The sequence below is a fragment of the Stegastes partitus genome, unplaced genomic scaffold (genome assembly GCF_000690725.1).
Source record: "Stegastes partitus isolate 25-593 unplaced genomic scaffold, Stegastes_partitus-1.0.2 Scaffold1920, whole genome shotgun sequence".
NCBI classification, from domain to species: Eukaryota; Metazoa; Chordata; class Actinopteri; family Pomacentridae; genus Stegastes; species Stegastes partitus.
In genome coordinates, this window is record NW_007579651.1 from 1 (window position 1) to 13,660 (window position 13,660).

The window sequence follows — 13,660 nt, forward strand, 5'->3', positions numbered from 1 at the left end:
GTTCTTCACTGGCTTCCACGTGGTTTTTGCCACCTGCTGTACTTCTATATGCACAGTAGGCAAATATTCTAGGAATTCTTTGTACATACAACTGTCTTCACTGCATGAAAAACTAACTTCTGATCTACTACAAAATCTCTCTTCTCACTCTGTGAATTTAAACACCACAACTTTCCCTCGTCCTCCTCACCTGGTCCACGGTGAAGACGCTGATCCTTTCCCGGCCCAGCCACTTGTTAAACTCTGCCTTCCAGTTCTGCACCAGGCTGCCGGGCGTCACCACGAGGACTCGCTTGGCCACCGGCCTCCCGCCATAAGGGCCCTGCTTCAGCAGCGTCCAGGACAACGCAACGCTCTGCAGCGTCTTTCCCAGACCCATTTCATCAGCCAGGATGGCACCGTGCCGACCCACAGCTCTGAAACACATCAGAATGATCCTGATAAAAGCTGCGATTGCTTTTAGATTATTTATCTTTACCTTTAATTTCGGGCTTAACTGTATGCTACAGCAGCAGCACTCTCACCTCATGCCCATGACACACTCGTAGAGGAAGAGCAGGCCGTCCCTCTGGTGAGGTCGCAGGTGAGCGGTCAGGTGTGGATCCACCACAACATCCACCACAGGAAGCCCCAACTTGTTGTTAGACCACTGGTGGTTGGACGAGGGGCGAGGCATCACCAGGGCACCTGGAATAACACAAATAGGATCAAATAAAATGTTTATTTTGCTCTGTTATAGACACAAGAAGGAATGTTCTATCAAATTAAAGCACGTATGAACAAGTAACTGGCGTCTGTAGAACAGGATGAAGCTAAATATTAAAAATTTAATCCCATCCACCTTGAGCTGATGTGTTTAAATATCCAATCAATCTGAACTCAGGTTTTAGTGGAAATAAACAACACAGGTTTATAAAGTGAGAGGGGTCTACTTCTATATGTTACGTTATTCACTTTAACCTCTTTGTTTTCATCCATAGGGGAGCGTGAACGCAGCGTAGACCCTCGTCACAAGACTACTGTCAGCGGTGGGATGTAACTAAAGTACATTTGCTAAATATCTTCAACTTTTAAACTAAATATGACGCATTGCTGCAAACTAAACTAGACAACAGTGTATAAAGTAGTTCAATCTTAAACATCTACAGCAGTAAAAGGCAATATAGTAGTAACATGAAAGCAAAATACTAACAGAGAGCAATATTCTGCAAAATTAGCACTTTAATTTGTCCTATTTTAGGTACATTTTGCTGTTAACACTTTAATATTTTCACTTAACTAAGGTTTTAAGTGCAGGACTAGTTTAGTTTAACCACATTTGTTTTGTTCTCCATACCGCCGTTGTTATCACACGCAATCAATCAGTGTGACACTAAAATCGATGTTCAATCACCCAAATTCAACAGTTAAGCCATTAAAATCACAGCAGGAGATATTAAATAGTGACATTTAAATAATAGCCCATTTTGCAGTTTGCAGACAGGTTCTCCTAACTATGAGCAACAAAATAAGAAAATACAATATACAGCTTATATTGGGAACTCCACAGAGTATCTCTATATACTCTCTATATATATCACACGTAGAACTACAGATGGGAATCTGTGCATCCAGGAGACAGACTTTCTCCTGTTCTGATCAGTAAAATACCTTCTGATTTACTCACCTGGAGCTAGGGGGTCATGGCGAGGCCTGCAGGTCTGTTCCTCCTCTGGCTTCCTCTCTGGCTGCTCCGCTCGGCCCACCATCGTAGGAGGACAGAAAGGTTTGGATGCAAAGCGACGGGGTGGAGGTGGAGCAGACTTTGCGTGCGACTCCACCTGCTCCGTTTGAACCTCCTGGAAACAGCGGCCTTTGGCGAAGTCCTCTGCAGAAATGACTCCCATCACCTCCACCTCCTTCCCGCCGATCATCAGGGTCTCTCCTTCAGACAGCGACGCCAGCTGTGACACCTTGTAGCCGCTACCTGTAACACCCACAACATCATGTAAGCTGGGAAGAATGATCTAGTATAAGTCTCCTTCTATATGTCACCTCTCTGCCAGTTTTGATGATGCTTGAAGGTTTTGTGTAGTTGAAAAGTGTTTGATTAGTTTCCATACGTACATTGCTAAAGCCACAGGACACATTTCAACAGCAACATAAACCAGTCAAATATATTTATGTTGTTAGTCTAACATTCAGTAAAAATTTTAAACATACGTCTTTAATTTTGTATGAAACAAAGCTTCACCAGTTAATTAGTTTAAATAAACAGAAAATTAACTATTTCGATAATTAATTTATCAGCTCAGGTAGCTTTTCTTTCTTTTTTTTTTAAAGAAAAAATGTCTAAATTCTCTGATTCCAGCTCCGTACTAATGAATATTTTCTGTCTTTTTTCCTCTTCTACAACAGTAGACTGAATATTTTTTGCTTCTGGGCAAAACAAGACATTTGTCATCGTGTTACTTGAGAAACGCTAACAGATGTGTCACCATTTTCTGACATTTTATAGGCCGAACAACTAATCGTTTATTCTAGGAAATAATCTATGCGATTTGTTGACAATGGAAATAATCATTAGTTGCAGCCCGACAGTGCAGTTTAAGTACTTTCTGCCATTATAATTTAACGTCCAAAATCCAAGTGTCACATTTATGCACCGAACTGCCCTCAGTAATTCCCATAAAGACTTCAAAAATTATTCATCTGTTGGTATTTATTGCAAAGAATATTCAATGAATAACAGAAACTCATTTTAATCTGGCCAAAGCGATTTCCACATGTCCGTCATAATCAGACATTTGTAGAGCATCATATTTGAACGTATGGAGTTTAAAGTTTAACAGCTCTAAAGTGCAGCTGTCGTGTTAGAAATGAAGCGCTGCCTTTAGAGTGCAACGATTGGGACAAGAAATATATTAATTTACAAGAAAAACAGCGTCCTAAAAGCCTCATTTGCAGAGATAGAAAGATTTTTTTCCCCCCATTATAACAACCTGATAGATGATTTTGTACAAAGAAGAGCTACACGATGCACTAAACAGCCCTTTTCATGAGAGCAAATACGGGGTCTGAAGAAGAAAACCTTGTTAACAAAGAAAGCTGATTACCACCCATTACCTCTGACAGGGTTTTAGGTTTTGTCCAGCCATTTAACAAAAAAGAAAACCTGAATATGTGGAACTTTCTTCATACTACAGTGCTCTGAGTGGAGAGAGAAGCACTGATTTAATAGATTTGCACCTCCCAGTTACATCTTAGCCATTTTAAGGCACGAAGAGGGGTTATTTTCATGTAGAAAAATCTAAATATATGCAACTTTTATGCAAAGAGATCAGCTTTTAGGGGTTTAAGCAAAGGTTTATCCGCTTTACACAGCTTTTCCTATAAAATGTGACAAGGAAAAATATAAACATAAACATGTAGTGTGTGTGCCTCACCCTTTCCAATATCCTTCCCCTCCATGTCCTTAAGTGTGACGCTGCGTCCTCTAGTAATCAGCACCGCGTCGCCCTCCCAGCGCTTGTGTTTCTTCTTGCTGGCCTTACACCAGACCACGCTGAGGTACCGCACTCCATCCTGACTGCAGCCGCCGTCTGAGCCTGCAGGAGGCCGAGGGGTTTCAGGAGACCTGGGAGTCACCTCTGTAACATAAAAAAACAAGAATTACAGCGGATGAAAACCAACAGCATGCAGCGAGGAACAAGGCTGACAAGCCGCCAGCAGAGGTCACTGGTGCACCAAGGCAGCCCCGCGCCTTCATGTACATCCACAGACGACTGCGAGAACCAGCTTGAAAAAAATACAACAAAGATGTCTACATGAGGGCGAAACAGTGACGCAAGAATGCAAACATGAGGTGATTCGGTCATGATCCTTTGTCATTATCCTCTAAAACAGGGATTCAGAAGAATCAGAAAAAAGTGACGAAATCCAGAAAAGAAACAGCCGGTATAATAAGAACGTTTTTATTTTTTAATAGAAATAAGTGAACAAACTGTAAGAGAAACTGACAGCACATACAGACCAACATTACAATACAATCAATGTTACATTAAATAGCAATAAGATTAAAAACCAACAGCGTCTCTCCCTTCTTTTGTTCGCTCAGCTGGCCATCAGGGGAGCATTTCGGACTTGAACATTGTTGATTCATTCACAGAAGTTGGCTTTTACGTCAGGGCTGCAGCTCACGATTATTTTCGATTAATCTCTCAGTGTGTTTCCCAAAACACAGGATGTCGGTTTACTGTCACGGAGGAGGAACAATATAACAATACTGGAAAATATTCACATTTTAAGAGGCTGGAATGACAGAATTTAGACCGACTGATCAATTATCACAGTAGTTGGCGATAAATTGCTGCAGTTCTACAGTATTATCATCATATGATAAAGGCCTTTGAAAGTTTGATTCTCGCTCCAACCCTGGTACTGACGTGTTCCTTGCTAGTAAACTGGGGTGTTACATTTTAGGGATTTTTTTTTTTTACCGATTCCAGATTATTTAGACGCTCTCTTGACAAACAGAACATTTACCCAATCACACCAATTTCCAGATAATCCTGGATAATAAAGACAACACTTCCGTAGTTACACATCGATGACAGAATCATACAGGAAAAAGCTCCAGTAAGGTACATGTCAGCCAACACTACAAATATTCCCTTCCAAACGTTCACAGTTATTTCACCCCTTTTGGCCTGTCACAGTGTTACCGATGCCTGTGGAAATGATGATGGCAACATGAGTCTCCTGCTACCCGCGTCTTGTACGAGGCACTATGTTTCCAAAATAAGTTCAAGTTCTCACAACGCAAAACCGATGATTGCCACACTTTAAACTCCTCCGAGCCTCTCCCTTTCCAACAGCCGCCACCGATGCGCGAGTTTGTACTTGTTATAGAGGAATTGGCAGGCCGTGTCTCAGCCGGGCAGCCTTCAGTTTCTCCACTTTAATCTTGGCTCTGAGGAGCTCTTCTTCCAGCTCCTGCTTCCTCTTCAGTCCTTCCCTCTTCTCCTCCAGGTACAGCGCCACCTTCCTGTGGTTGGCCAGCACCAGCTCGTGCTCCTCCTTGGCCAGGTGCAGCGGGCGAAACCTGTCGGGCTCGTGGTGGGGGTAGATGTCGTTGGGGTAGAGGTCGTGGCGTAAGGGCAGCGGCGACGTGGAGAGGGGGATGTTGACGGAGGAAGGGGACGGAGACAGCGAGGCTTCGTAATCGTGGACGCTGCCCAAGTCCTGCTCCCCCTCTCGCTCCGGGCCTCCGTCCAGCCCCGGGCCTGTGTGTGAGGGGAGGATGGGGAGGTCTGGCGGAGGTTTTACATCCTCTTCAGGGTCCAGCTGGACCACCTCATGGGGGATACTTGGGACAGCTGCTGAGTAATCCTGGAGTCCGGCCAGAGAGGAGCTGCTGCCAGGATGCTCGATGGGAGAGTTGTGCTTGCTGTATATTAATCTGCAAATGGAAAAAGAGGGATAAAAATGAGTGAGCCTGGAGCACTTAAACAGCATTTATTGGCTGACTATATCTTGTTTATGTGAAGAGTGTGTTGACCTCTGTTGGTAATAATGTAGATTAACCCCAAAACCTGCAGGTACATCTGAAAGGTGTGTTGTCTTTGTACAAACATTCACCAAAATGACACCATTTATCAGAGCTAGAAACTGCTGAAACACCTAAAACTGATAAATCTTGATCTAATCATGCTTGACTTTCATTTTGTTCAGGAAAATTAACAAAATCTGAGCCTGAAATCATAATACCAAATAAAAATCACTTTATTCTACATGCTTTATTATTTAAAATTGCCAAAAATAAACAGTTTGCTTTTACCAGATTCTATAAAAGGCAAAAAAATGATGCGTTTCTTTGCACAACCAAGAAGCAATGACTGACTCAGCTGTGACAAACAGTCATGTGACAAAAATTCAGAGGATGAACTGCAGGCTGTGTCCACACAGAGCATGCACAAATAGAAAAATTAGCAAAAGTGCACTGATTAACTTTCTTTTTTCCAATATTAACACTTGTCAGCACTTTTAAAAATGTTGCACACTTTGATTCAATGTTTTTTTTTGTGTCAAATACAGAATCAAAGAAAATAAACATGTCTCTTTTTATGTTGTGTCATGCTGCACAAAACACATTTCTGAGGTCTCTCTACATCTACTCGTGGTTTTGCGGTTTCTGTAGAGGTGCAGGACTTCATATTGCAGTTAGGAAAAATGCAACAGGAGCAAAAAAAATCAATAAAAATGCCCAGAAACTGCTTGGAGTTCAAATGGTTGAATAAATCAATTAAAGGATTAGGTGACTGATCAGAGCAGACTGAGAGGAAATTAAAGGATCTGCCAACAAATCTTGCCGGTTTTAGGCTAACAGGTGACAAGATCTCCCTGCTCTTCTTCTGTTGGTGTTCTCGTTGCTTTGGCAGAAACACTCACGACCCGTACTTTCTACACTGAACAACAGTTCTGACCTGCAACAATTAATCAATCAGCTGCAAACTAATGACTTTAACTCCAACCATTTTGATCATCGATTATTTGACCGGAGTATTTTTTTAAGAGAGAAAAAAGTCAAATTCTCTGATTGCAGCTTCTTAGATGTAAAAAAAAGTACCTTAGTGGTGTTTTTTCCGTGTAGATCTGCCAACAATAAGTAACTAAGAATATTAGAGTACTATTAATGATCTGCTTTATCCAAGATTACTGGAAGAATATGAGAATATGTTATATGAGAGTGTCAGGAGCAAGTGTTCTGCTGATTCTTTGGAAAGAAAATGTCCACTTAACTTGGCATCTGTAAAACTTAGATGTGAGCAAATTAAGCAGTTAGGTTTTTAAGTAACTAAACTAAGTGATTAAGAGTTTTCTCTCAAAAGGAAAAGAAACCACGGTTCAGTTCAAATGAGAATGTCAGTGGAATTTTTCAGACAAACTAAGAGTGGAGTTAAACTTTCAGTAACCTCATAATGACGATAACGCAGAGCTGCAACAATCATCCACCATTAAATTAATCGTCAACTAATTTGATGATGAAGGAAGAAAAAGTCTAAATTCTCAGATTGCAGCTTCTTATACATGAACATGTTCTGGCTTCTTTCCTTCTCCGTGACAGAAAACTGAACATCTTTGGGTTGTGGACAAAACAAGACATCTGTCATCTTGGACCATGAGGACATTTTCAAACATTTTCAAGATCAAACAATTAATCAGTTAACTAAGCATGTAAATAATCGTGAGTTTACACTCTAGTGTTGGGATATTCTGCCTCAAACTTGTTTTTTTGGCTGGGAGCTCAAGATAAACAGAATTTTTGGATCAGATCTGTGATAAATAGTCACTCGTATCATTATCAAAAGAATGCTGGAGTACTTTGGACGTACTTGAACCACGGAACAAGCCACTGAAGAGTAAAAGCAGCAGGACGTGCAGCGCTCTCCTGCCGAGCCTGACGGTGCACATTGAGACTGTAATCTGATTGGGAATCTGAGAGCAGCTCCTCCTCCTCTCAGAGCTGAATCATCTCTACACTCTGTTTGGAGATGAGGATGTGTATCTGCTGGCTGAACTCTCCTGACTGTGGTGTTTTCGTGTTAGGGCGTGTGTCTGTGCTGTGTCGGTCACACTGTACCTGCGCAGCGCCTGGTCCTTCTCGTGGATGGGCACGTGGTGGAACAGGTGAGGGATCATCTCCATGATTCTCCTGGTTGGCTCGGAGATGCTGGCTCTGTACTCCGGCTGGGCGTGTCTCCGCTGCATCACTTCCTGCTTGGCCGACTCCTTCAGCCTCTTGTAGAGGGTCCGGAGGCCCTGGGCAGTGCGGTGGGGCCGGTCCCCTCCCAGGGCGTTGTACTGCTCCGCCACAGTGTCCCAGCACTTGTTCTTGTCCACGATGACGGCGTGCTTGTTGGTGTGCTCCTCCAGGATGCGGATGTGAGGGCGGACCAGCTTCAACAGGTCCAGCTTCTCCGAGAGTGTGAAGTTGGAGGAGCGAGCCTTGCCCACCATACTGGACAGAAACACCGAGCTGGACGCCATCTTATCGCATAGCGGACCCTCCAGACCAAAGCGGGCCTGTGGTTCAGAGACCACGCTCAGCGCTGTGGATCCTCACCTGTCTGTCTCTGCTCTCCCCTCTCAGTCCACACTAACACTGGTCTAACTCCCAGACATTTCTGCTCCCTCTCTGATTCAAACATAGGCTACGACTAACAAGTGCATGGCTTCACACTCTACTCCTGGGTTCCCTCTCAGCTACGTTGCACAACAAAAACAGGCTGTGCTGCACACAATAAGAATCAGGCTTAACTAGGCCAGCCTCGCTTAGGCCCCCGCCTACCGCGGAGGGCTTTGGATGAATTCCTCCCAGCTTAGGCTGACGTAGCTAAGCCGCTTAAGCCCAGCCCGACCTACTTACAGCTCGGTCTCTCTAAACCCCAAACCAAGCACAGCACAGAGCACAATCAGACTCTGTCTGTCTGCACTGGGAGACAACAGCACAGGGCTCTGCACAGAACACTGTTCAAACACCACATTTCAGGTTATTAGGGGTCAGGAGTCTTTTCCCCAGAAGTGTGCATAAAGTGAACCAGCGCTGGCTTAACTAACTGAGTGGGGGAGGGGTTTTGTGAGCGCGCCGCGCATGCCCGTAGACCAGCGCTCCTGTGCGCGCTGCTCGGCGTCTGCAGAATCCAGACACAAAAATCTCAACTGTGCACCACAAACACACGTTCAGCTCGTTAAAACATGTGTGGAGGGGCGCGTGAGCGAACCGTGCGTGTGCCAAACGTGCACGACGCGTGTGCCCGAGCGGGAAAACGGAGGCACTAGTTGCTCGTGCAGGAGGACGCAGGGAGCGGCGGTGGCTCACTGATCCCGAGCACAGTCCTAATCTGGCCGCTGCTGCCGCCGCGCTGCTCCGCTCATTTGCATAATGCTGGACCTGCTGTCACTCAGCCTCTGTCCGCCGGTTTAACGGCGTTATTATTAGACACGGAGCAGGAGACCGACAGAGCTGTGCTCCTGTCCGCGATTATCTGTGCAAAAAATACTCGGCAAACCTGCGATGTGAAGCGACTTCACACCGTTTCATGGAACATGTGCTGCGGGGCTGCAGACACATGCACGCTGTCTCCGGAGAGAAGCAGGAGATGCCTCCTTTTAAATATTCTGAATCTTGTGAGGAAGAAACAAAGATGCAACAATGCCTCCGACATCATTTTTCTTCAGCATGTCCACTACAGATGTGTGTGATGTTCAGACTATGCAATACTGGGGGGAAAAAACTGACTTTGCAATATTGTGTTTGTTTCGATTGTTGGAAGAAAACATTGTATACCAGAGTTAGGACCGTTCTGTTGACTGTTTGCTTTGGATGGTATTCACTCTTGTGAGCGATTATCTGTGCAAACGTGCAGCGAGTTCACACCGTTTTATCAGAGCTGTGCTGCGAGGCTGCAGACATGTGAACAGTTTCCTGACAGAAAGATGCAGGAGATTCATCACCTTAAATACTTTCAATATTTGTCACCCCTAAAAAAAATAGAACGAGGCAAAGATGAGAAGCCTCCAACATCTTTTTTCTTCAGCATGTCCAATACAGATGTGTCTGATGTTAAAGCTGCACAATATTAGCCAAAACATGACTTGCAATATTAATTTTTTCTGATTGTTAATGTATGATGAAGTCAGGACTGTTCGCTTGACTCTGTTAAAAAAAAATAAATAAATAAAAAGAAATCATGCACCTGCACAGAAAGTTAAAAGAATGTATTGTAAAAAGGCTGAAGAAGTTGTCTAATATGGTGTAACACTGGCAAATGCATCCAAAAAAGTTCTCTATGCTTTGGATTGCATTCACTCTTGAAAGCTACTTTTTGTGCAAAAATACTCTGCAAACATGCGACGTGTAGCGAGTAAGTGGAGTGATTTCACTCCGTTTTATCAAATCTGGGCTGCAGGCATGGATGTGTTTTTCAGAGGTGGATGCCGGGGTTACATCCACCTCAATATTTTACCCCCACAACATAAACAAGAAGGAAGCAAAGACGCAAGAATGCCTCCCAACTTTCTTTGTTCTTCAACATGTCAAATACAGATGTGTGTGATGTTGAGGCTGTTGTGATTGTGGTCAGATCCTCGGCATGCAGGCAGGATGCTGCATTTCCAAGGAAAATTTATAAAGTATGAATAATTCATGAAATCCTGCTGTTGTTTGATGCTGCAGGTGTTTAATGAAGTCAGAGGAAAAACTCCTACAAACAGCTGGAAGCAAGAAACTAAACAACAGGTCCTGTTTGTTATTACTGGTGAGTCTCGTTAATCTGAACTATCAGAAACTTGTTTTTATCAAATGAAAATGTATTTTTCTGGACATTTCAGTTTGTAGTAAATGTGAAATTTAGAGCAAGTTTTTTTTTTTTTTTTTTTTTTTTTAAAAAGCAGCTTGTGATTTTGACACCCGAACTGTGTCTCAATATTGATGCAGAAATGTGGAAAAATCCCTCCTCAAATCACTTCACACAACCTGAAGTATGTCACTTGTGCATATATCTGTTCACGTGACTGCAGATCTAGTTAAATCTAGTGAGACTGCTTTTGTGACTTTTACAGAAAAGTGAGTAAAAGAGCTCATTCAGACATGAAGCTGCTAATAAACAACATCATAATATTAGCTGAGCCAAAAGTCATGATCAAAAACAGAAATAGCTGTTTAAACTGAATAAAACAGAAAAAAAAAAATTACCAACCATTTCAAAATGTTAGTGACTAAATTACCAAGATCTAATTAAACACCCAGTAAACTGTCCTTTTAACATACTGGCCTAATTGGTTGAGCTTTCCAGCCAATCTGCCTTTAATTGAGCACTAATTAGAAGTCTTGTTTTGATTTAGGAGCCAGCCAATTAAGAAGTGCAGTCATCATGAGAAACAGCAGCTCATAATCGAGAAAAGATAAGCTGTGTGCTGTTCTGTGTGCAACAGAAAAAAAAACATCTTACAGATTTTATTTCCCAGTACTAGTAGTCTTTGTGTCTCACCTGCTTCTTTCTTGTCTTCTGCACAGTCTCCCGAGTCAGGGTTTTCGTGTTCTGTCTCGTTTTCTTTGCTCTCTGTTGCACTGAGAACACGAGCCAGAGCCCTGGACAAGGCTGGAGCAGTCTGGGCAGCTTTGGGCTGGACGGTACATGGTGTCGTACTCACAGCTGGAGCTGCAAGACTTCTGTGGACCTGCAGGACAAAAGACAGAAAAAAAGAGAAATTTATCATGTGAGGAGGTTTGAGAATGCACTGAATAATGAGCACGGTTGATGAAAATTGAGAGATCAGACTGAAGGTGAAACGTTGAGAGATACTCACCTTATCCAGTGCATTGCCTAAACCCAGTTTAGGGGTCAGAGGCTTGAATTCTGCCGCAAGACATGAAGTTGATGCTCCAGGTGGCACAAATCTTGGCTTTTTCATTGCATTACCCAAAAGCTGGCTGGGAGCTCCTGAGCGCCGCATTCTGCTCTGTCCTCTTCTATGTCCTAAAGACAGATGGCAATTATTGAATATCAATACAATACTGGCGAGTTGAGGTTCTGCTCAGCATATTATCACATCATTTAAATCAGTGGGCCAGAAACACTCAAGGATATTTTAAGAAGAGCCAAAAAAAAATCTACAGTTCCTTCTTGATTCACTAATTATTCTGTGCAGTGAGCAAAGTTACCCTGAAGGATTTCAGTGTGTTCTAACTCAGTGTTTTCTCTATAATCATTTCTCTGTTGGTTCTTATAGTCCAGCCAATTATTTTGTGTGCTATTTTATTTCATGAGAAACCAATTAATGACAAATTTGACCAGAGCTGCACAAGATACAGTTTCAGCACTGACATTGTGATGTGAGCAGCAGTCATAGAAGTAAGCCACTTTAAGTCAAACACGCATCCCACAACAGCTTTTTTTGTTTCTTGATACTAACAGAAAGCTTGCACACTTCTCATTTTCCATGACTAATCGACAGGAGAAGTCTTTCTCATTTAGGAGTTCCTGTATACACAGTTTTATTTAATCTTTATTAAAAGACACTGAGTTTTCTGGCATGCAGGCTCCACATGTGCACAGCAAAATGAGTAAAAAACAGGAGAGAAATACTGGAAGGGAGAATTTGTTAAAAAAAAGAAGTCAGTTGTATGGAAATATTTCAGCTACAGATACTCTGATCAAAAGCCGGCACTCTGTCAGCAAAAAAGAAACAACATCAGTTGTATGCCTGCATTAATAATGGAAAATAATCACCAACACAATATTGCTTTTTCCCTATTAAATGAACATTATCAACAATGATTCTGATGTTTAAAATGCACATGTAGATACAATCACTTGGTTTTAACTTGGATAAAGCTGTTGATTTATTTTTTATACAGCAATTTATAACACAGAAGTACAAGAAAAGAAAAAGAGAATGTTTTCCAATGTTGTGCAGCCCTAACTTTGATCAAATCAGTCACTCTAGCAACATATCAGACATATTTACTGAAAAATATCCTGATATAGTTTCAGTTTTTGCTTAAACCTCATTTTCAGAACTAAGCTGTACAATAAAACAGGAGTTCTGACATCTTATGACAGACGTTTGGCTTATACTGACATGTGCAGCTGTTGATTTGTTGACATTAAGAGTCAAAACATGTAAAATAACAGTAAAAATGAACTGACTCTGGTGATGACTGATCTAAACTTAAAACCTGGGTGAACTGGGAGCACAGCGATAGATTTTATGGAAACAAAGCAAAACAGCATCTTTAGTTTTAGCCCTTCTCATTCACAGGTCCTGGAAAAGCATCAAACTACGGGGTTTAAGTAGTTTCTCTAAAAATCGTTGACATGAAGGTCCTGTTTAGCTTCCCAAAGATGCTAGCTACTACAGGTAGCTACATCAACCTGTTGCATTACTGGCAAGCTAGCAAGCGAGCTAACATGCTAGCGAAAAAGAGTCGCTAACACCGCTGACACGGTTTAAACTCGCACTAACAGTTATTTAATAACCTGTGACAGTGTTTTATACATACCTTGACAAGCTAAAGGCTGTATAAAATCATTCCAGATCAAAAACTGTAACTTATTTCCGAATCAATCCGCATTTTCTCTCCTTCAACTCGCCATTAGATTCTGTTTCTCCCGCTGAACGGTTTGAGGATTCTGATTGGTTGAGCCCTCGTGGTGGGCGTGGTCAAAGCGAAGGGGTGCGCTTGATTTTAACTTCACGATGATTTGCTCGGTACATTCAATTATATGGCCGTATCCGCCCCTAAGTTTTATCAGCCGGGCAACCCTGAGTATTCAATCGAGCTCAGCTAGTAGTTTTCTGACAACTGACCTCACTTAACCCCTAAAAGCGTAAAGTGAAGAAAACTAAAAAAAAAAAAAAAACACATCAAAACAAAGCCTAATATTTTACCTCTCAAAAACAGCTGCGACACAAGTAAATAGTTTTGGGGTTTTTTGTTATATTTAGAAGAATATTTAATGACAACAAAAAGAGTAATATGCTTCCCTGAAACTTCTGAATAAATATGTTATGTATGTAATCATTTCTCTTTTTAAATGTTTCCTGTCAAAGTTGTATCATGTATGTGCTGGTAGTTTCTTGCGGTCTTAGAGGTTTTTGTGTTGACACCTTAGTA

The 13,660-nt window shown here is 42.2% G+C and overlaps 2 protein-coding genes across 2 annotated transcripts; both read right to left on the reverse strand.

The window, feature by feature from the left end:
* Positions 1–190: 190 nt before the first annotated feature.
* LOC103373189 (RAD54 homolog B) lies at positions 191–13,131 on the reverse strand (the record flags this gene model as incomplete). Its single annotated transcript, XM_008303027.1, has 7 exons — positions 13,046–13,131; positions 11,350–11,519; positions 11,031–11,220; positions 3,426–3,629; positions 1,667–1,966; positions 525–687; positions 191–416 (listed from the first exon to the last, which is right to left on the reverse strand). Coding segments are annotated over exons 2-7 (1,230 nt in total), but the record flags the coding sequence as incomplete, so codon positions are not given.
* Positions 3,940–8,055, reverse strand: LOC103373184 (fibrinogen silencer-binding protein). The gene is made up of 2 exons (XM_008303017.1): positions 7,622–8,055; positions 3,940–5,440 (listed from the first exon to the last, which is right to left on the reverse strand). Exons 1-2 carry the CDS (start codon positions 8,026–8,028, stop codon positions 4,885–4,887), a joined length of 963 nt encoding a protein of 320 aa, XP_008301239.1. The 5' UTR covers positions 8,029–8,055; the 3' UTR covers positions 3,940–4,884.
* Positions 13,132–13,660: the final 529 nt, after the last annotated feature.

Bases quoted from the DNA above. Each gene is read 5' to 3' on its own strand.
- LOC103373184 (XM_008303017.1), bottom strand. From the start codon at position 8,028: ATGGCGTCCAGCTCGGTGTTTCTGTCCAGTATGGTGGGCAAGGCTCGC. The intron at 5,441-7,621 runs GTACAGTGTGAC...TTCCATTTGCAG, and splicing joins AAGGACCAGGCGCTGCGCAG to ATTAATATACAGCAAGCACA.